The 22101-nt window shown below is 52.1% G+C and overlaps 2 protein-coding genes across 2 annotated transcripts in view; one reads left to right on the top strand and one right to left on the bottom strand.

The window, feature by feature from the left end:
* Nucleotides 1-4339, top strand: part of Plxnd1 (plexin D1) — a 39962-nt gene extending 35623 nt beyond the window's left edge. Inside the window, exons 30-36 of the mRNA XM_052174618.1 lie at nucleotides 73-107; nucleotides 327-431; nucleotides 563-726; nucleotides 1572-1719; nucleotides 2462-2602; nucleotides 3070-3144; nucleotides 3301-4339. Of these exons, the coding sequence (XP_052030578.1) occupies nucleotides 73-107; nucleotides 327-431; nucleotides 563-726; nucleotides 1572-1719; nucleotides 2462-2602; nucleotides 3070-3144; nucleotides 3301-3417 (785 nt within the window). The 3' untranslated portion in view covers nucleotides 3418-4339. The remainder of the gene's footprint in view (nucleotides 1-72; nucleotides 108-326; nucleotides 432-562; nucleotides 727-1571; nucleotides 1720-2461; nucleotides 2603-3069; nucleotides 3145-3300) is intronic.
* A 4701-nt stretch (nucleotides 4340-9040) lies between these two features.
* Nucleotides 9041-14092, bottom strand: LOC127679084 (histone H1.8). The gene is made up of 5 exons (XM_052174623.1): nucleotides 13987-14092; nucleotides 11296-11555; nucleotides 10235-10544; nucleotides 9367-9428; nucleotides 9041-9223 (listed from the first exon to the last, which is right to left on the bottom strand). Exons 1-5 carry the CDS (start codon nucleotides 14090-14092, stop codon nucleotides 9041-9043), a joined length of 921 nt encoding a protein of 306 aa, XP_052030583.1.
* Nucleotides 14093-22101: the final 8009 nt, after the last annotated feature.

Below are 22101 nucleotides of genomic sequence, written 5' to 3'. Positions count from 1 at the left end.
CACTCTCCCCCCCCCAACTCGGGTTACCTTCCCCACCCCCCTCATTTGTTTATCCTGTGTTTCCCTTTGCAGTGAAAGACTTGGACACAGAAAAGTATTTCCATTTGGTGAGTGCCCAGCCTTGGGCCCTGGGGAGCAGGCTTTTCTGGGCAGGGCTTTGGCTTTCTGCCTCCCTGAGTCTCCAGAAAAGTGCTCCTAGGCCCTGGGAAAAGCCAGAGCGGGTGAGGGAATAGGCGTGGGCCTGGTGCCAGGTAGCACAGGGCAGCCTTCCGTGGGAGGGCTGAGGAGGATGCCGGTGGGTACCAGCCCTGCCCTCCGTGTTGCAGGTGCTGCCTACGGATGAGCTGGTGGAGCCTAAGAAATCTCACCGGCAGAGCCACCGCAAGAAAGTGTTGCCGGAGATCTACCTGACCCGCCTGCTGTCCACCAAGGTGGGCCTAGCCTCCATGTCCACCCAGGTCCTCCCCGCCCCTCCAAGAGAGCACCATTGACAACTCAGATAAGAGTCCTGAGGCTCAGAGGTGTTCCGAGGCTGGGCTGATGTCACACATCTTCCCTGCAGGGCACACTGCAGAAGTTCCTGGATGACCTGTTTAAGGCTATCCTGAGTATCCGAGAGGACAAGCCCCCACTGGCTGTCAAGTATTTCTTTGACTTCCTAGAGGAACAGGCGGAGAAGAGAGGCATCTCTGACCCCGACACCCTGCACATCTGGAAGACCAACAGGTGGTGGCCGGGTCAGGCAGGCATGGGGGTGGAGTGGGGGTGGGAGAGGGTGTTAGGGCACCAATGGTATCCTGGCATCAGGGCATCCGAGGCACCAGGGCAAATGATGGCATTACTTAGCCAAGGCAGAGTCTGGCCTGAATGCTTCCTGTCTAGAGTCAGCGCCTACTTGGCCATTTCCCCACTGCGTGGTCTCCGGTGAGAGACCTAGCTCTCGGTGCTGCAGTTTCTCCTGCCTTTGCCCCCCTAATGCCCCATCATACAGAGAGGAACGAAAGCCCATAGAGCAGCAGTCCTCAGGCCCGAGGGCACACATTGGGGAGTGGCAGTGCACATGGACTGTGACTTCTATGCTTAATTTGTAGCTTCCTTTGAGGCCCGTCTTAGCTTTCTGGGGTCACATACTACCCCACCAAGAAGGTCCCAGAACTGTTAGCCTGGCCCTCAGACAAATGCCTATGCAAATTCAGCTGTAGTTTCTCTCTGCTCCGGGTGGGCTGGGGCGGGAGCAGGCACCCCAGGCTCTGCAGGGCTGAGCAGGGGGTTGTCCCCAACCCTCTCTGGCCTCCTGAGGACAGTCAGCCCTGCCTTCTTCGTGCAAGGCTGAGTGGGGGAGGAGCCTGCATGCAGGCAGCAGGGTGGGGGCTTCTAATGAGAACCAGGAGTCTAGTGTGTGTGCATGCGTGCGAGCGAACAGGAGGAAGGCTCTCTGGGGTGAGGGTTGGCCCCTAGCTGGCAGGGGAAGGACAGCATGCCCAGAGGCAGCAGGGGCTGTGAGGATCAGCATTGTCTACCTCCCCAGCCCCCCACTGAGCCCCTGCACCCCCACTCTCCCTGCCCCACAGCCTTCCTCTCCGCTTCTGGGTGAACATCTTAAAAAATCCCCAGTTTGTCTTCGACATCGAGAAGACAGACCACATCGATGCCTGCCTGTCTGTCATCGCTCAGGCCTTCATCGACGCCTGCTCCATCTCTGACCTGCAGCTGGGCAAGGTTAGCTATCCTAGCCGCTCCTGAGAGGGAAGGGGGCGGGGTGCCTGAACTCTACAAGAGTCATTCAAGATGGGTCGAGAGCAGATGGCAGGCCAGAGGGAGTTAGTTCCACAGGCAGCTGCCAAGGGCAGAGGACGTGCTGGTTCAGTGGCAAGAAGCCATAAAGGCCTTCTGAGAAGAGGAGAGGTGACCAAGGTAGCCCAGAACTCAAGGTTATGAGCACCCATAGATCACAGAGCTACGCTGGCTCTGTGGGGCGAGGGCAGGCCCAGGAGTCTCAGCCCACAAGGGAAATGAAATGTCACCACTTCACACATGCATTCCCGTGACAACAGAGCGCTGCCAGCATACGTCTTAGCACATGGTGCTTTTGGGGTGTTGGAAGTGCAGGGTGGGAACCATTCCCGCAGCCAGGAACCGCCAGGAACCAGCTTCCAACCATCTCAGCCACCAAATCCTATCACCCTAATAAGGGAGTAAACAACACAGGCTGCTGGCACACAGCCCAGGAGCTCTTCCCATCAAGTCAAAGTCCCCATGTGGGTCACCGTCCTGACGGCCCCAGCATCGAGGAGCAGGGCCTCCATGTAAGAGGGAGGTTGGAGGGCCAGGAGAGACCATGAGACCCTGACTGAATGGGGGTTGCTTAGCCACGGCTGAGGATCAACCAAGGCCCTCTAGGTGGCAGTGGGGACAAGTCCCATCTTTCAGTCACCCAAACTGCCGGGGTCTCTCTGCCCAGGACTCACCCACCAACAAGCTTCTATACGCGAAGGAGATCCCCGAGTACCGGAAGATCGTACAGCGCTATTACAAACAGATCCAGGACATGACGCCACTCAGCGAGCAGGAAATGAACGCACACCTGGCGGAGGAGTCTCGGGTAGGTGGCCTGTGAGGCCGAGGCCAGGAGATAGTAACAATATCCTTGGCCCAAACCAGCACCATTAGGATGCGGCAGGAGGACAGTGGGAATTGGGGGGCCGTTTCTGTTTCCCACCATTGCCTGCACCTTCATTACAATGTATTTTCTAAAGTCCAAGAATGAGGTGGAGTGTGCTCCTGAAGATGAGAGAGGTTAGAATCCTGGGTCCAGGAGGCCAGTGTGTGTATTCTATCAACAGGCTGTGGGAGTGAGCAGGCGGGGTCCTCATCTGTGGGGTTAAGCCTCCCCTTTTGCTGGCGGCACAATCCTTTAATCCCAGAACTTGGGAGGTAGAAGTGGGAGGATCTCTGAGTCTGGGGCCAGCCTGGTCTACAGAGCAAGTTTCAGGACAGCCAGGGCTATGCAGAGAAATCCTGCCTCACACAAACAAACAACACCTCCCCTTTCTTCTTGCACCCTCTTAGAAATACCAGAATGAGTTCAACACAAGCGTGGCCCTGGCTGAGATCTATAAATATGCTAAGAGGTATCGCCCACAGGTGAGTCCCCCTCCCAAGATTTGCCCATTTCAGCCCATAAAAATGAACTCCCCGCTTTAGATTTGTCTGGGGTGTTGGCGCTTTGATGATGCTGTTGGTGTATGGCCTCCCAGGCTCTCAGGCACGGCACAGCTGACTCACTGCATCTCCCCTCAGATCATGGCTGCCCTGGAGGCCAACCCCACTGCCCGCAGGACCCAGCTACAGCACAAGTTTGAACAGGTGGTGGCTCTGATGGAAAACAATATCTATGAGTGTTACAGCGAGGCCTGATGCCGACGAGTGACCAGGAGCTACGGCCAGGGGAGACAGCACGCAGGCCGCTTGGGCCTCCTCTCGGTTTCTTCCCCACACCTCTCACTTGGGCTGGGAACTGACAAAGAGAAGCCTGCTGGGCTAGGAGCGGGGACACCGGCCTCTTAGTGCCCGGCTGCAGAGCTCTCAGCCTTGTTCCCTGGGGCATCTCTGTCCCCTCCACCTGCCCAAGTCCCGGCTCCGGGATGAAGGCCTTGACTATCCATGGCTGCCAGTCCCGGATAAGACTTCCCCTGCCAACCAGGACAGCCTGGGCCATGCCTGCCTGCTCACTCAATTTCAGGCGCTCAGCACACATTGGGAGAGGTGGCCATATCCCAGAACACTACCTCATCCACCTGGCAGAGGGGATTTCTGCTTCTGCCACCAAGCAATTGTCTGTGTCCCTCATCCAGAGGGGGCTCTGGCCACCAAGAGTTCCAAGCAGGGTCAGCTGTTTGCGGTCCCGTGGGCCAGCGGCAGCATGGGCAGTGCCCATTGTCCACAGAATGGTGGAGAGGGGGACAGGCTGGGCGTTCCTGGTCCCCAGGAAAGGGAGGAAGGTGAGGGTGCGGGGCTGGAGCTGGACTGCTCAATCTTCCTGGAAGTGTTTCTAAAGAGCACCACTTTTTTTGTTTTTTAAGAAAAAAAAATCTTTTATATATTAAAACAAAAACTTATGCACCAACTGTGAATAGCTGCCGCTTGTGCAGATCCCCAGGGGCTCCCGGTGACACACTGGAAATGACTGTTCCAGGGGACAGAAAATACTCATCTGTCCCCAGCACAGCACCGCACCGCCCCCCCCTTAACTGCTCACAGCCCAAGGGAGATGGACTGGAGTGGAGGGCTGGGATTCTCTGGAACATTCTTTATAATAAAAGCCTGCCGGGAAAACCTACTATGGGCTTCAGCCTTTGTCCTGAGATGGCCGAGGAGGGGACATCGGGTTGTCTCTTCACCCCGTTACAGCAGAGAGGAAGTGCAGAGCCTGACCAGACATGGCCTAAGGGAAGATCTCCCAGGAAGTTGCAGCTACACCCTGTAGACATACATCTTGGGACAGTCCAGACAACTAGGAGGATGCCAGCACCTCACGTGCTTCCCAGTAGGTGCTCCTCACGTGTGCTGTGCGGAGCATGGAGCCCAGAGCCCTGTGCTGCCTTGAGTATACGCTCTCCACTGAGCCACGCCCAGCCCCCACACCCATCTGTATTCGAACCTAAGAGAAGCAGACATTTTGTCCTTGCTTCGCAGACAGTGTTGAGGGGACTAAAGGGGTTCAAGAGGTCACACAGTCCAGAAGGACAAAACGGGGACCAGACGGCTGGGTCTTCTCTCAACCCAAGCTCCTCCAGGCAAGAGCTTCAAAATGGAAGGGGTTCCAAACTGACCATACTTACCCCCAAATCCTTCATCTAATCTTCGGACATACAACCCCTTGTTTCAGACAAGGGAACTCAGTTTATCTGAGGCCAGCTGTGGCCTGCACACTTGTCAAAGCAGAGTCAGCACCTGACCACAGCACATCTGACCTGAGGTGACACCCACTGTCCCGCCTGGGGCCCCAGTTTCTCAAGGCTGAGTCAGTGAGGTTCTCCTCAGAAGCAGGATGTGGTAGAGCCATCCTGAAGGATGGACATTCACGTGTCCCCTCAGGAAGGAAAGTCCCACCGTGCTGGCCAAAAGCGAGCCAGAACCAAAATTCCCAACAGCAAAATCCAAGACCCAACCTAGAACTCACCAGCTCAAAAAAAAAGAACAACCTCTTACTCCAAAAATAGCTTTCCCCTGTGTGGGCTGCGGGCGGAGAAGCCATCTTTATCTCTCAGATCTCTGCTGCCGAGGCTTCTTATTAAGGAGCAGATTTGCTAATTTCAATTATTGGCAGATTTGATGGTTTGGATTTTTTTTCTTGATGAGGTGTGACTCCAGAATGGATTCAGAAAACCCCGAAAAATCCAACTTGCAAAAAAAAAAAAAAGCCCAAGAGAATAAAAGCCTCTCATGCTTGTGGGGACACTCACACAAGGTGCCGGCCACACACAAGGCCAGGACACCTTGGCCTTAGTGCAGCCAGGAGTGAAGATGAAGTCAGTCCACACTCCCTTCTAAAACCCGACTTTTCCCTTGCACAATATGTCAGGAACATCTTTCGAAGTCATTAAGTATTCCACAGTCTGGTTCCATGTCTCATTAACATACAGCTCTGCGCTGACATTCAGGAGGGGGTCTATGCATAGATCTAGTTTCCAGGGTCACTAGCGTTGCCAGGTGGGCCACGTCCATGAACTGCAGTCCTTGTGTGGGGCCCCAAAGACATGCCTGGCAGCCATGGGTACCCAGGCATGGACCTGGACAGAGCACCCTCAAGCTGAGATTGCAAAGTGGGAGAAGCCAACACAGCGGAGGGCTGTTCTCCCAAGTCTGTAAGACGGTGCAAGGTCTATTCCCACCCTGTCACGGGGCAGGGCTGATGGGTCCCTAGCTCCTGGAGGCGAGAGTCTACAGGCTCGTCCCCAGCCTCAGGCTTCACCGTGCAGGAACAGAGGCAAAAGCTGAGCCTCTGCCTGAAAAATGCCAGCCTGCCATCTGCTGGGTGCCCCTCGGGGCCTGCTGACAGGCACACTGTAGACACCCCGGGGAGCCAGCAGAACTAGACACAGCTTCCCATGGGACTCCAGAGAGAAGCCGTGGACAGCATAGAGGCCTGAGCTCATACTGGGCACTCAGTTTCCCTGGTGCTGTCTGGTCCCTTCCCAAGTATCCACACATGCCCTCTCACCCATTGAGAATGCCCCTCACATGCACCCGTTCCTCTGAGCCACCCTCTTGGCCTTGGCAGAGTCCCCACCTCACCAAGCAGACCCAGAAATAGGGACGTACCTTTGACCCCTTCCTCCTTAAGGCCCACCAAGCCTCACCTACCATATTGAAGGCCACCTCTTCCCGAGTCTGTGCTACAACAGGGGAGCTCTGGCGACCTACATCCATCTACCATGCTCCTAGGGCCCCTCCCTCCTCCTGTCCTTTGAGTTTTCCTTACAACCGTGACAGAAACCTCACAGAGCTCTTCCTTCGTGACGCCCTTCGTGGTGTAGTGCCGGCAGCCCCATCCTGGTCACACCATCCCAATGTTCAGATGCCAAGAGCAGCACAGGCAATCCGCTTAGGCCTTTGTCACAGGGACATCGTCCCTTTCTACCGCGTGTCAGCAGGGCGAGTTGGAAGGTGGTGTGTGCCTGTGGCGGCCATGACCAGAAGCTCAGCAGGACTGAACTGGGTGCCTTGGCCCTCCATGGGTGGTGTGAACTTCCCCAAAGCATGAGGCATGTCTATGAAAATTCTAGAACCTCCATGTGTGTGTGTGGTGTGTGTGTAGGAGGTACACTTAACCTATTTGTGCATGTGTGCATGTGTGGAGTCCAGAGGTTGACACGGGTGGCTTCTTCAATCACTTCACCTTGTTTGCACCCCAGTAGGCACACACATGGGGGTTACATGTGCAGGCCCAAGGTTGATGTTAAGAATCAATAGCGTTCTCCTTATTCACCAAGGCAGTCTTAATCAAATGCAGAGCTTCTGATATGAATAGTCCTTTTAACCAGCCTACTCTGAGGGTCCCATCAAAGTTAAGGTTTCTATTGCTGTGATCAAACACCATGACCAAAAGCACCTTGGGGAGAAAGGATGTGTTCCAGCTTCCAGCTCTACAGTGTATCACTGAAGGAAGTCAGGGCAGGAGCTCAAGGCAGGAACTGAAGCAGAGGCCATGGAGGAAATCTTGCTTATTGCCTTGTTCAGTCTGCATTCTTATACAACCTAGGACCATCAGCCCAGGAGTAGTGCTGTCCACAGAGATCTGGGGTCTACCCTACCCTCTCCCACCCTCCCATATCGCTTATTATTCAAGAAAATTGCCCACAGGCTAATCTGGTAGGGATGTTCCCTCAACTGAGTTTCAGGTGGCTCTAGCTTAAACTTATGTCAATGTGACCAAAACTAAAAACGGAGTCCTACAAGCCAGGACACAGCCTCCACTTACTGAAGCCAAAATTAATGGGGTGTACAACACTCACTTGCCACTTATGTGGTTCTGGGGAACAAACTCTGCTCTCAAGTACGTTTGCTATAACCACTGAGCCACCTCTTCAGTTCTCCACCCTGTTTTGTTGTTTTGTTTTGTTTGCTTGTTTGTTTTTTTGAGACCTTTGAGTCTTTCACCTGTAGCTTTAGCCCAGACTATTTGTGTAGTAAGCCCTGGGGGATTGTCTTCCTGTCTCCACTACCTGACACTGGGGTTATACACATGTACCACCGCACCCAGCTTTTTTATGTGAGTAGTGGGAATTTGAATGCTAGTCCTCGTGTCTATGTAGCCAACACTTTACCCATCCTGCCTCTAAAGCTGAAGTCTCAGATTTGTCCTGACATTGTTACTTCCCTCTGATCAAGCTATGCAGAGCTGAGACTCAGGGCGAGGGAGCCAACTCCACCTCTCCACGGGAAGTGTCTCAGAGGATTCTGAAGCAGTGCAGACTTTATCCCCATGTCTTGTCTCACTCTTTGGCCACATAAGGTGTGCAAAAACATATCCCTGCCCTAGGATCACTGACGGATTACCAACCTGACCAGCTTTGGGATCACCTAGGGACACCCTACCAGTCGTGTCTCTGAGACCATTTCCTTCCAGAGATGTTTAAGACCAGAACTGTGGTGGAACCGTCTCGTGGGCTGGAGTCCCACACAGGGTAAAGAGGAGAAAGAGTTGAGCCAAGCCCCACGACCTGTTCATCTCTGTTCCCTGACTAAAGCCAGCAGCTCCCACTCCTGCCGCGGGGCCTTTTCTGCCGTGATGCACTATGTCCCTTGAAGCCACTTCCCTCTGCTCTCCAGTGTTTTATCATAGCCGCATGGACAGTAACCAATGCAGGGCCTTTGTGCCCTCGCCTTCTCCGGCTGAATATGCTGTCATCCAGACTTGGGGCCCTGCTCAGCTCTCTCCATCTAAAATTGCACCAAGGGTTGGCAAGCTGGCTCACTGGGCAAAGATGCTTGCTGCCAAACCCGATACTACAAATTCTATCAGGACTCACAGAGCAGAAGAAGAAGAGGGCCCCTTCGAATTATGTCTGACCTCCACACATACACCGCGACACATGTACACGTATACATACTAAATAAACTACAGCTGCAGTCAGCACTGTGCCCCAGGCCGTAGTCTGTCTGCCTCTCTGAGCCGAGGCTTGATGGTCAGGCTCAGGAGGCTTACAGGGGCCTCTGGCCCCTCAAGTCCTCCATCCCTCCTGCAGACAGGAGGCTCTTTGTACAGACATCAGCTACACCACAACCTGCACCGTGTCCTGGATCCCAAGTGCTCAAAACTCACCTCTGCCTTCCTGCCCCACAGTCCAGAGTCCAATGTACCAGTGTGTGAATACAAAGAGAAGTCTTTATTGATAAATAAATAATGATTAAACATTATGACAGTTTGTCAGAGAATAAAAGCTTCAGAGCTGCCATCGCCCCAACTCCAGCCTGGCCCTAGTTACTAGCCTCAGCCTTCTTGCTGCGAGCCTTGGATGAGGCTTGGGGGGGTAACTCAGGTGTTCTCTGGGGTCTTTGCCTTCCTGATCCTAGGTGTGGGTTGTGCCTGGTGTCCCACGTCCAGGGAAGGAGCGGGTGCTGTGGTCTTCTGTACTGTCTTAACTCCCTGAACAGCTGTCTCCGTGTGGGCCACGGCCGCCATCTTTCTTTTGGCGAGGGGAGCAGCACTATTCTGGACCTGTAAGAGAGCAAGCCCAGTGGCGGGGAGACAGCTCAGCTAGCAGCACTCACCTCAGGCGCACAAAGGCACGCACTTACTTCCCAGAGCCCACACAAGCCAGGAAGGACTTGAGACGCAGCAGGCAACAGGCACCTACCTACCTTGCTGGCCGAAGGCTTGGATTTCTCACACGCATCTTTGGTTTTCCCATGGGCATCTGCTTCTATAACATGGAGGGAATAGAGGGGCAAAGGGGCTACAGCTCTGGCGTTCTCAGCCTACCTAGATCCCAGGTTGTCACCTACACACCTGAAGGCCATGTGACCTGGGCTAGCTGTTTTACCCCTAAGTCTCAGGCCCCAATTTGCAAATTAGACAAGATGTTCTCTTTACACAACATGGGAACGTCAGCGTGGATGCCTCCCTGCCAATGGCGGTACTTTAATGTATATACATATATATACATATGCATACACATACATACACACACATACACATACACACACACACACACACACATACATATATATATATATTTTGTTTCAGGAGGGTTGTTTGAGACAGTCTCGTGTGACCCAGGCTGGTTTCAAGCTCCATATAAAGGTAGAAATGTTGCCTTGAACTTCTCATCTTGCTGCCTCTCATCCCCAAGTGCTTAGGATTATGGGTGCGTACCAGCTTCCTTGACTGTCTTGAAACCGTCACGCATGGCTCCCTGACAGAACCTCTCATGGGCGCACGCTGCCCCAGGAGGAGCCTAGACTCTTTGCAAAACCCCCTTGGATTTCTTCTGACCCCCATACAGACACACCCCTCCACTGGCAGCTCTTCAACCTTTTCGCTCAAATGCATCCAAGATGCCTCCTCCAAGAAGCCTTCCCTGACCATGTCTCAAGGCTGCTATGGGCTCTTCAGTCCTTTATCCAGGTCCAACACTCAAGGCTCACTTCCTAGGGAAGGAGGCCCCTCCCCATCCTGCCCCAGTGGCTGCTGGGGACCCCCGTCCCTGCCACCCGCTCACATACCTACCTTTCCTGCTCCCACTGGGTTGGCCCCCGTTGGCAGTGAGAGGGGCCCCTGCAGCTTTGTCTTTTAGGGGGGCCTTTCTGTCCTCTTTTGGTTTCGTCTTGGCTTTCTTAGGCGCCATCTCCAGTGTGGCCGCTGCACAAGGATAAGCCTTCCTCTTCTGTCCTGGTTTTAGAGCCACTTTCTCCATCTTGGCCTTGCCGACTTGGTCTTTCTTCAGCAATCCAGATGTCTTGGGGCCTGTCTGCTTGGTACCTGCAGCTCCCCTGCGGGCTTTCGGAGAACAGGCTTTTTTCTTGGGCTTGGGAACTAGCTAAAGACAGTATGAGGTTGGGGTGAGAACAGGAGCTCTGGATATCCCTATACCCCACACGGACACCAAAGGGGTCATGCTCCCAACAACTGGGTGGAGAGGAGAGGAGAGGAGAGGAGAGGAGAGGAGAGGAGAGGAGAGGAGAGGAGAGGAGACACATCCACCCCCGTGGTCCTCGTTGCATTTTCATCTGGTGTTGGTCTCTCGTCTCCCTGAAGTGCCCTGCTGCTCACTTCTGAGGATCTGTATCTGCCCTCTGCCTTTCACCCACTTAGCCTCAAGCCTCACTCTGTTGCAGCTCCCTGAAGCCCCACCCCTTCTTAATGTCTCCAAGAATACAGGCTGAGAGGAGAGATGACTGATTTCCCAGCTTCCCACAGGCCTGTAAATCGAGGCTTTATTGAGCCATCCCCCATTCCAACTAGGCCCCAGTAGTGCCCCTAGGCCCTAGCAGAGCTCCCCAGTATTGGGACTTCCTGAGATCGACACCCCAATAACCACAGCACCACGTGAAGTTAGTAGAGACTGCCCTACAGTGCGCCCCCCCAGAAGCTGTGGGTGAGTGGCTACGTGGTAGACACAGGCAAGAAACCCCACACAGACCCTGATACTGTGCAGGGCTTCCCACACCGCACAATATGGGTCAGCAGAGGGCTGTGGAGATGTGGGCTGTGGTGAGAAGCAGCATGTGCTAAGGGGTCTGGTGTCTAAAGCTTGCACCAAGGCCTCCCTCTCCTTGGCTGTAGCTTACTTTGAAGCTGCCAGTGGCACCCTTGGCCTTGGAATTGGCAGGCCTGGTGAGGAGGCCTCGACGGACGCCAGTTTCCAGAGCCTGCTTCAACAGGTACTTGAAGCGGGTGTTGTCCACTGTTGGGTACTTATGTTGGATATAGACCTTGATGGCTATAACTGATGTGCCCTGGCGCTTCTCCCTGGCCTTTAGAGCCTCTAGCACCATGCGTAGCATTGTTGGGTTCCGTTGGCCTGCTTGGATTCTGCTACAAGTTCGACCTGTGGGATAGACACAGAAAGGCATCACCCAGACTGCCCTCTGCCCGAGTCAAGGCCTGCTTTGGTGGGGCAGAGCACACACTGAGAACCAACTCCCTGTGACCATCATCGGCTGCTAGTCTGCAAGCCTTACACAGACCGCTGTTCCTACACAGACCTCATCAATCCCCTCCTTTATGAAGACTACTCTCTTCAAGAGGCAACCCTGGGTAGTGAGCTGCCCACAGGCATCTACAGCTGCAGCTGTATTGTACTTGAAGAAGTAAATCAAGCAGCTCAGAGAGGCCCACGATGGCTTCTCCTACACACGTCACCTCGGAGAAGGCACCGAAGACCCTGGGTACAAAAACCCTGAGAAAGCAATATCTCTGTCAAATGTCACAGGACCCTGTTCAGACGCAAAAGGACTCAAAACCACCACCCTGGAAATCCAGACATGGGGGAGATATACCTGTTACCCCAGCAATCCAGACACTGAGGTGGAAAGATTGTTAATTCCAGACCAGCCTGGGGCTATAGAACAAGATAGTACCTCAAAAACTCAGGATATCATAGGATATACACAAACTCAAAATCCAACTGGACCAAGAAATAACCAAATATTCATAGATGCTGGGAGGAGAGGCAGCACTGAAGATGCTTTTTGTTTGTTTTGTTGTTGTTGTTTTGTTTTTGTACTGCTCATAACCCAAGGCTTTGTGCAAGCATGCCAGGCAAGTCTCTAGAACTCAGCTGTACCCCAGGCCTGGCAGCACTTTCTTAAAGGTTCGTATCTTTGGAAATCAACTCTGGACTATTTCCAGCTGAAATGCTGGGCCTGGCATGTGTCTGAGATAAGCCGGTGGGTAAAGCAAAACCAGCCACAGCTGCCGGCTGGGCCTGATGGGCACAGGGGAGGGACTCAGCTGCTCCCAGCCTGATTTCCTCTCAGTCTTAGAAGGTTTCCTAACAAGATGTTAGCATCATCTGTGGGTCCTAGACTCTGTAGCTATAAAGTCTTTGTCCACAGCTGGAAAGAAGGTAGAAATGAAACTCTCTGGGGAGCAAAGGGGTGACGAGGGGGAGGGGAGGAGGATTTGGAGGAATATGCTCACGCTCAAATTACATTATATACTTGCTTGAAGAAGGCCTCGTGTGCAGAGTAATAAAGGTAAAGATAAAGGGAGCTTTACTACGGAGCTCTCCGTAGCCTGGAATTCACTCTGTGGACCAGGTTGGCCCTGAACTCAAAGAGATCCTCCTGTCTCTGCCTCTCAAGTATGAGGCATCATGCCCAGCCCAAAATGTTTAAAAGAAACTTATTTGGGGAAAGGAAAAGGAAAACCAGTCACATTCCTAGAAACACAACCCCCATCCCCAGAAGTGAAACTGCAAGGAGGGTGGAGGAGGAGCCTCGGGTACTGAGTGAGCCTGAGGCCCTGGGCTCCACCCCAGCCCCGCCCACCACGTGCACGGGGCTAGCCCTAGCCCCAACAGCCCAAATGCCGGTGACCATGCATGATATGCTCACACAGTAGAATACTACTTGGCCATAAAGGACTGAAACGTCAGAGGCTACAACACGGAGTGCTTCTAAATGTAAGCAAGCAAAAAAAGCCAATCACAAAGCCTTGCATGAAAAGATGAGAGGCCACAGACACAGGTGGAGTGAGGCTGGGGAGTGATTGGTAATAGCACAAGTCAGCTTTTCTCCTCAGGAAATGACTCAATTCTGAAACAGATTGTGGCACTGGACACACGTGATGACAGACGCTCACTCACTGCACGCTGAAGTTGGAGGGGGGGGGGGCGATGCCGTGCAGGAATGTTTGGAGATGGGCTGTTAGTTTTGAAAAGCAGCAAGAAAAAGGAGGATTTGGGGGAGAGGAATGGAAGAACCTGTCAGCCACAGGTGCATGATTTAAACTCAGAGTGATGCTATCAGAATTATTTGCAAAATTCAGACTCAAAAGTAAGAGAAGGTTTTAAGTAGAAAGAAAAAGCCACAGGCTGGAGAGATGACTCTGTGGTTAAGAGCACTGGGTGCTTTTCCAGAGGACCCGGGTTCAATTCCCAGCACCCACATGGCAGTTCACAACTGTCTGAACTCCAGTTCTCTGTAATCCTAGTTCCATTGGGCTGAGCACCCACAGACATACATGCAGGCAAAACACCAATGCATGTAAAAGAAAAAAGAAAAAGTCACACGAAACCGCAAGCCACAAGCTTAAGTGAGCCCTAGAGTAGGGCCACGGCAGGCTGGACCTGACTGGTCTTCATTGTGAGTCCCAAACCTGGAAATGGGCTCCTCTGGCTTTACCCCCTCCAGGACCGGCTCTCCTCTGCCCATCTGAGTGGTGGGAACCAGCTTTACAGACACACCCTTCCCAGCTGCGGTCACCGGGTTCCCAGGGACCTTGGCCTAAACTCAGAATCCCACTCCCTTGTGTACCTGGCTTGTCGGCCTCAGGGAGCCCACATGGTCCGGAAGATACTGTGTCCCTGGAGGGACAAGAGGAAGAGGAGGAAGAAACACTGGAGACACTCCCAGGAGCCATGGCACAGGCGGCAGCAGGCCAGGCCAGCACTCACTCGGGGGCAGCCTCCAAACCTCCTGCCTTAAATACCTCCCGATTGCATTTAACTAATGGCCAACAGGCCCACCACCTGAGCAGCTGAAAGCTGCCAGTCGGGCCTTGAGGGGGAAGACTCACTCTGAGCACAGCGCCCACCTCAACCCTGTGGGACCCGAGGCCATGGAAAAAGGAGGGAGGCAGAGTCACTGTGTTCTACCTAGCTATTGGAACTGGCACCTAATGGGAGATTACTGAGTTGGGGGAGGTGCTCACAAGGGCCCCCTAATCCCACAAGGGCAGGGATCTGCCTACCCTGTTTCAGTTTACTGTTAGCCTCAGTTTTCCACAAAGCAGCAACTGTGCCCGAGGGAGTGGGTGTTTGGAGGCAGTGGGCTGCCTCTCCTGAGCCAGGGTGGCTCTCCATCTCTTCCTTCTGTGTTGTTTTGATGTTTTAGATTACACTGCAGTTTGAGATGCAGGGGAAGGTGTGCCAGGGTCTTTATATGGCCTTGGCTGATGATGGCCACTGTCTTCAGTCCTAGGCATTCAAAGACACAGTGGGACAGACATAAGTCACTGTTTCCCATCGCACACCTAACACTGGAACTGGCTAAGGTGAGAGAACCAGCCGGCTGCCCCAACAGGGCTATGACTTGGGAAGGGATCTCCCGAGCCTGGCCATTCCACCTCGTTCCCAAAAAGGGCTGAGTCACTGAGATGAAAGACAGAAGTGACTTCTCAGTGAAACCACACGGGCCTGAGTAAATTACCCCATCGCTGTAATACACGCTACAGCATCTATGTCAGGGTCTGATCAAGACTCAGTGGCTTGTTCTTGTTCCTACACTGGGGAAACTGAGGCAGGAGGCTAGGGTGTTTGAGGCTAGCCTAGACTGCAAACCCCTTGACGTAAAAAGAGTTAAAGAGAAACAAAACTGGATGGATTGCAGCAAGCTGAATCTCTCTCCTGGCTGAATGTCAATATTGCTTGTGAAATGTAAGGCAAGCGTTCCTCGTAGTGACTGTCAGGGGTGTATGGAAACCACACAGAGGCTGGGAGAGCTGACAGGCCGGCCACCTTAGAGGCCACTCAACATTTTATGGAGCAAAGATGAACTTGCTCCATGGCACAGCCATCCCTCCCTGGGGAGAAACAGAGGAACTAACAAACAGGAACTCTGCCCCAGTATCAGCAGAAATTCGAGGCAAAGTAAAAACTTGTCGGGATAGAAACAGGCTAAGTCAATTGTTGCCAGTTCACAGTGAGATAGAACGCAGCTGAGGGAATGGGGAGGGCAGCACCGACTCAGGCCTTCCTCTCTCCTGCAGGCCGCCTCTGCTCTGTACGGGATGCCTGCCGGATGCCAGGATGCCGCACTTACAGTGAGGCACCGCCTCAGGTCCCTGACTCTTGAGCTCAGGACAACCAGGATTCTCACCAGGGTGTCAGCAGCAATTGCTCTGGGAATCATGGAGCGCGATGGTGCCTTACAGGAGACTGACAAGCTCTGTGCGTGAGCCCTTCATTTTCTGGAATTTTCCCAGAGAACTCACCATCCATTGTAGGTCTAGTTTGAGAAAGGCTGTGGCCCTCAAAGTTCTTTGCAGTGAAGCAGATTTCCCTCCATTTCTAGAGGTTCCCATGACTCCCTGCTTCCTTTGGGGGAAGTTTGAGACTTCCCTCGGGCTCGTGGTGTTTTCCTCTCTCTTGAATTCCACAATTCAACCACACTGCAGGTGGGATTCAGGGGTGTGGCTCAGTGGCTGAATGAGTCCTTAGCATCTCTGAGTTTAGTTCAAGACTAAACTTTTGAAAACTCACACCGTGTGACCTTTGAATAAACTATAGCTAATACCGGGATGTCACACTTTTGTGCTTCTGTGTCAAATTAATGTGCAGATGGTCCAGAGTTCCCATCTCTGCCCATATCTATATGCACATTCATTGAGACTTTGTTGATCTCAGTCTTAGATCTGTGCTGTGAGCTACCACGGGAGTGGTGCTATCGTCATCCCATTGTCGTGGGAGCAAGCCCTGGCTAGTCTGTTAGATGCTGAGACCCAAGGTCCAGTCACTTGTTAGACATCCAACATCCAGGCAACCCACTGGTCCTCAGCTAGTCCTTCATTTGACCATGGATGCTTGAAGCAGCCCAGCAGAGATGGTCCAAGTCAACAGTGTCACCTAGCTAGTCCCAGGAGCTGGAAGAAATGACATGTGCTTTGTTGTTTTAAACTGTAAATGCTGGGAGCGTTTGTCACACAGCACAAGGTTGCTACCACCCCAGGCCTAGGAAGCCTTCTATTCCGACCTGCCTTCTCTGGAATATGTCTTTCTCGCTCATATAGGTAAGGTTTGCTCAGGAATGCCACAGCTCTGCCTTACAGGTCCCTGACTCTTGAGCTCTGTGGTGGATCAAAGCTGTCTCTGGCACGCAGCCCAACGCTAGCACACAGTAGGCCTTCCAGACTTGTGCGGCTATGGTTTCACGGAGTGAGCAGAGACCTGTGAACGCCCGCTGCTAGCTGGGGAAGGCGCTACGGGAGGCGAAGAGGCAAACGGGAGCTGGCACACACGGGGGCCGTAATTTTGATCCATTTGTGGGGCGTTTCCAAGAACTGAGAAACGCAGAGACTCTGTGGTGTAAACATTCCCACGAGCTTTGCTGAAACCCTGCTCCCAGGCTGTGCCAGGATCGAGTTTTATGTTGGGAAGGGAGTTTGGGAAAAACTCAGAGATCTAAAAATTCTCAGAGGGGTTTGCCACTTGACAGGGAGGTGAGAGCAAGTTAGGGAGATGCCGGCAGAAGTGTGCCCTCCGCCAGCCTCCTGACTTCTCTGTGGGGCCCGGGTGGGGTGCTGTCTTCCTTCTGGAATCTGCTCCTGCCACCCTAGGACATGCTCCATTTTCAGAGATGAATGTCTCGAACTCTGAGATGATCAGAGGATTTCTGCTTCGCATGGTGCCAGCTCCTATGTCATCATGACACTGGGACATTGATTTCCTAATCAGTGCATCAGGGTGGAGTGAAGCTGCAGCCACTGGTGTGCCTGTATAAACTGTATAAATCGGCATCTTCATCATTTTATGCATGAAGAGGCGGAAGTCCAGAAATGTGGCTCACCCCATGCTCAGATCCTGGGCTGCATCCTGGAGTCCTCTGTACTAAAGAGACAAGTGTGGTAATCCCCTACAGCCCTTCCCTCTTGACAACGCCTTCTTTTCAGAACTTCTTTAAGCCTCCCTGGCTGGTGCGAATGCAACTGTTGGTAGCCCTGGGGAGCCAGACCCTGTCTCTTCTTTGACTTAGGGCCCATTTCATGATCCAACAAGACTGCTGCAGCTCCAGTCACTACAATCACATTCCAGCCGACAGGGAACGCAGGGGCAAGTGCAGGGCCCTTCTGGTCTCTGAAATTCACAGCCCAGAGTCTGCATGCTTCTGAGGAGAGGGCGATAGTGGCATGTTGTCAGGAGCTCAGCTAGAACTTAAGAGGACATCACCAATAGGAGGGAAGAAAAGCAATGCTAAGGCACCCAACACTCTTCCTCCTTTCCTGGGTCCCCCTCAAGCTCATCTCTGCTCCTGCCCCTCCTCCGCCAGGGCAGCTGCTTCTGAACCCAGGCCTCGTCCCTGGGCATTGAACAGCCGCGTGCATTGAACAGCTGTTGTCTGAAGTGCCATCCATACTGAGGTCTTCTTGATCCTTCAGACACTATTTCTTAGGTTCTGGGTTACAAGTCCACGCAGGGCACTACCCCCTGAATTTGGGGGGTGATAGAAACTTTGGGAAGAGTAAAAAGTTTCTGAACATACAAAGATCAAGAAGTAATTCAAGACAGGCAAGATGAGTCATGTGGAAAGGCATTTGCTGGCAACCGGATGACCCAAGTGCCATCCCTGGGGCCCATGTGGCAGAAGGGCGCTGACTTCCAAAAGCTGCCCTCTGATGTCCACATTCACAGTGACATGCATGTGTTTCCTCTCCGCTGATAGGTGCAATAAATGAAATGCAATATAATTCTTTTTACATCAATCAAAGTCAAACAATGAATCTAAGGTGTTTTGGGCAGTGCTCACTGCTGTTGAATCATGTGACTTCACAAAGCCTCGGTTCTGCATATACTTGTGCACTTTGGACTGCATGTGCCTTTGTACCACATAGTGCCAACAAACTGCCTGAAGGACAGCTCAGATTCCAGACTATTGGATGTTGTGAACTGCAGGATTTGGTTTGGTTGGCTGGTTTGGTTGTACACACAAAGTTTTCTGTGGTATTGGAACAATAAGAGTTGAATTGTAGAAAACAAAGACTTTCAAATTAGTATAATTTTAAACTAGTATATTTTTATTAAATAAAATAAAAAATAGGATTAAAATAGTATTTTTTGGGTTGCAGTGTATTAGAATGTTTGATCTTTAAAACTGCTGGTTGAATGGCTGACTTGAGTTTCAGATGTAAATCATTTGCTTCAGAGATGGGGTGATATCTTAATTAGGATCACTTGTGCAAGGATGAGGACCTGCGTCTGGAACGCCAACCCGTGGAGAAGCTGGGTGCGAGCCCATCTGTAACCTCAGCTTCTCCACTTCCATATACACAGGTGATAGCACCTCCATAAATACATGGACACACAGGCATATGCACATACATATACACGTATGTGCATGCATATACACGTACCACACACACACACACACACACTGTTCACTGAATTTTGGATTAGGATAATGAAACAATTTCCAACAATTTCTGAAGTGGCCTAGACATGCTTCTTCATGTTATACTATGTATTTATGCGAAGAGGCATTCTCGGCACTGATGATTATAAAATCAAAATATCAGCTCTAACGAACGTTGTATATGCTGTGTCCTACATCATTAAATATTCAGCTAAGATCTATTCCTTGTGAAAAAGCAAGCAGATCCATCTCATTAGAATGCAAATTTATTTTCATCTTTAATCAATTGTAAAATTGCATATATATCAAAGAGTTATTTTACATTGGGTTTCTTTATGATTATCAGTAGGCGTTTGACTTGTGCTCCTATCTAATTCCCTAAATATCTGAGGTCACACTCAGGGTTCTCAGAGGTAAAGTGACCATGGGTGGAAACAAGTACAGAAATAAAACCTAACTAGCTAAGATGTCTCTCACTTTCAGCTCAGAGTTGTGGCCTGTGTAGTCCAGGGACTCACCTTGGGACTGGCACTGTGTTTCTCTGGGGCACCCCAGGCTACCTGATACCCCAAGTGTCTCTTTATTGGGGTGACAGCCCTGTCTGCCCTGTGATTGGCTGAGTGTATTGTATGCTCCACAAATGCTGCTTGCTTGGAGCCTGGCAGGCAGCCCTGTGGGGACTCCAGATCCCAGGTCAGGTCAGGAGCTCTTCGGTCTACACTCACATGACTGCCAGGGGAGGCTGACAAGCGCATCCTGGTTCTAAAGGGATACTTTTCCTGGACAGAAGGCAGGGGTAAAGGTGACACTGCACGGGACAAGTGAACTGGGCATGGAGGAGTGAGGTGGGACAAGGCCAGGCAGCTGAAGCAGTCTACCAACAGCCGCTCCTGGCTCATAAAGCTGAGAAACAACCAGAGGTGTGGCAGCCATGGAATCCCCTTCATCCGTGACACCCAGGAGCCTTGCCTAGCGCATCCCAGTCCCCACCCCTCAGGGCTGGTCCCGATCCTGTTCCCCTGGTTTCTTTTGGGGAACACATCCTATAGACTCCTTAACTATGTGGAGTCAACTTTATCTTGTAGTGTAGGAAGACATGACAAATGAAGGAGCCCTATATCAGACACAGTGGTTGGCTTAGAGGTGATCAGGTGACCCAGGTCTAGCTAATCAGAAGATGAATCTCAGGCCTGTTGATTGGCTTAGAGGTGATCAGGTGACTCATCCTTGGCCAATGAAATGAATCTCTATCTTAGACATGATGATTGGCTTAAGGATAGCCAGGCAACCTAGATCTACCCAATAAGAATCTGACCTGTCACCACAATTATAAAGGGAAGGAAAGCCCTTGCTGCAGACAATTCTGCCACCTCTGAGGATGGGCCTGTGAGTAAGGTGAAGAAGAGAGACACAAAGGGGCACAGGTCCGAGCTTCTAATCTAGCCAGCCTGAAGTGGAGGGGACTGGGGGTTCATGTCTATAAGCCAATAGTCAGCCTCTGTTTGAGCAACTGGGGTGAGTTTCTTGTCACTTGTAACCAAATGAAACCTCATCACTCATGGAGAGAGTAAGCAAATAACCCCTTGCTGTCACCTGCCCTTGCCCAACATAGCACCAAAGGGCTTCCATCCCAGACCCTGGCACCCTTTCCTCCTTGGAAGACCGTGTCACTCCACATCTGAGGCTCCATCTCATTCATTGGCTCAGTGGCGGTGTCCTCGTAAGGGCAGCTCTGAGCCAAGGTCTAGAATTCTAGAGTATGTCAATGTCTTCAGCATGCCAGGAAGTAGGCTGGCTACATAAAGTCCCTTAAATCTCATATAATCCCCTCAAGGGCAGGTCTAAGCTCCTCTTTGCAGATACGGAGGCTTAGAGAGGTCACCATGTCTCTATACTGCTCAAGCTGGGTTTCTAAACTTGATGGAGCTGCTCTGTCACATTCCCCAGGGACTCTGGACTGCTTGTCCCCACACAGTCTAGTCTTCCCTAGTCAGGGGTCAGGGAAGCTTCCCAGTTTCCAATCATTTTGAAAGAGCTTGAGAGTAACAAACCACCATTGCCACCAAGTGTAGGAGCTGAGCTTTTAATGCCTCTGTCCCCATGCAGAGTTGGGCCTGCTGAGGGCCCAGCTGTGGTTCTATAGAGGAGGGATGCAGACTGAGACTGCTCAATTCTGGCACCCCATAGTTGCTGTTGGTCTGAAAGCCAAAACTCTCTGGGATAAAGACCAAAGGCTAAGGAAAACAGCATATCCAACAAGGGAGCTGGATCCATGAGCATCCTAAGTGTGAGGCCTGGTCAGGTCTTGCACTGTTTCTGAGCTCTTCAGAACAAGGGTGGCATCAAGGACTCAGCTGCTCCCTGAAGGTGGGCATATTGGCATGGCTTCTAAACTCCATACTGGCCTGGAACTGTTGCCACTTGGTTGCTGGTGTAGAAGAGAAAATGTATCCAGAAGCCAAGAGGAAGGACTGGGTCTCCACAGGCCAAGTAGGCTGAGAGACATGAGGCAAGGTTTCCATACTGAAGGGAGGACCTAGGCCTTGCCTGAGACCCCTAGTCTCAATGCTTTCTCAGCCCTAAGGGCTGCAGCCCATTCTGCGGTCACTGTCATTTATTCTCTGTAATCCAGCTCTAGCCCTGCACAGGCCTGAAGGCCTGGGTCATTTGCAAAAGCCTACTGAGGCTGAGGAAATACCTTATCTGAGTGCTTGGGCCCTGCCCAATTCCCAAGCAGTCACTAACAAGTAGAGACCATTAGTATGGTTAATTGATTATATTAGTTGGTGTTACTTGTAACACAACTACCATCTGTGCTCTTTATATACAAAGTGTTTACACACACACATACACACACACACACACACACACATTCTCTGTGTCTCCCTCCCTCTCTCCCTCCCCCTCCCTCCCCTCATCTCTGTCTTTGAAGCAGCCACATTCTGTCAGGGCCCTGGATTTGGGAGATCCATCTGGGGTAGGGGTGGGGGTGGGACAGAGAGAACCAGGTCAGGTGTGTAAAACTGGATCTGCCAGGCTGGGCACCTGAGGACGCCCAGGTTCCCTTCCATTAACCCCGTCATCCGTGTGTCCACACATTCATCACTCATTCCTCCCTTCATCCAGCTAGCATTTATTAATCAGCTACTATGTGTTCCATTCTGTCCTAGACACTTAGCCCTAAGCTGGGACACTTGTCATGTTCCTGAAAGACAAGCTGAGGGGAGGGGTACAGATCCCGCTGGCCCCCGGGAACTGGGGACTCCAGGTTGGGGGTCTTGGTAGATGGTTGTCCTTTGTCAGGCT

This window comes from Apodemus sylvaticus, chromosome 2 (genome assembly GCF_947179515.1).
Source record: "Apodemus sylvaticus chromosome 2, mApoSyl1.1, whole genome shotgun sequence".
In the NCBI taxonomy this organism is placed as follows: domain Eukaryota; kingdom Metazoa; phylum Chordata; class Mammalia; order Rodentia; family Muridae; genus Apodemus; species Apodemus sylvaticus.
The sequence above is the reverse complement of the archived record's forward strand: the minus strand, read 5'-3'. Positions and strand labels throughout refer to the sequence as shown.

Excerpts from the sequence above, each read along its gene's own strand:
- LOC127679084 (XM_052174623.1), bottom strand. The coding sequence starts at position 14,092 with ATGGCTCCTGGGAGTGTCTCCAGTGTTTCTTCCTCCTCTTCCTCTTGT. Across the intron at positions 11,556-13,986 it reads CCCTGAGGCCGACAAGCCAG|GTCGAACTTGTAGCAGAATC; the intron begins GTACACAAGGGA and ends TCTATCCCACAG. Across the intron at positions 9,429-10,234 it reads ACCCAGTGGGAGCAGGAAAG|AAGCAGATGCCCATGGGAAA; the intron begins GTAGGTATGTGA and ends TCCATGTTATAG.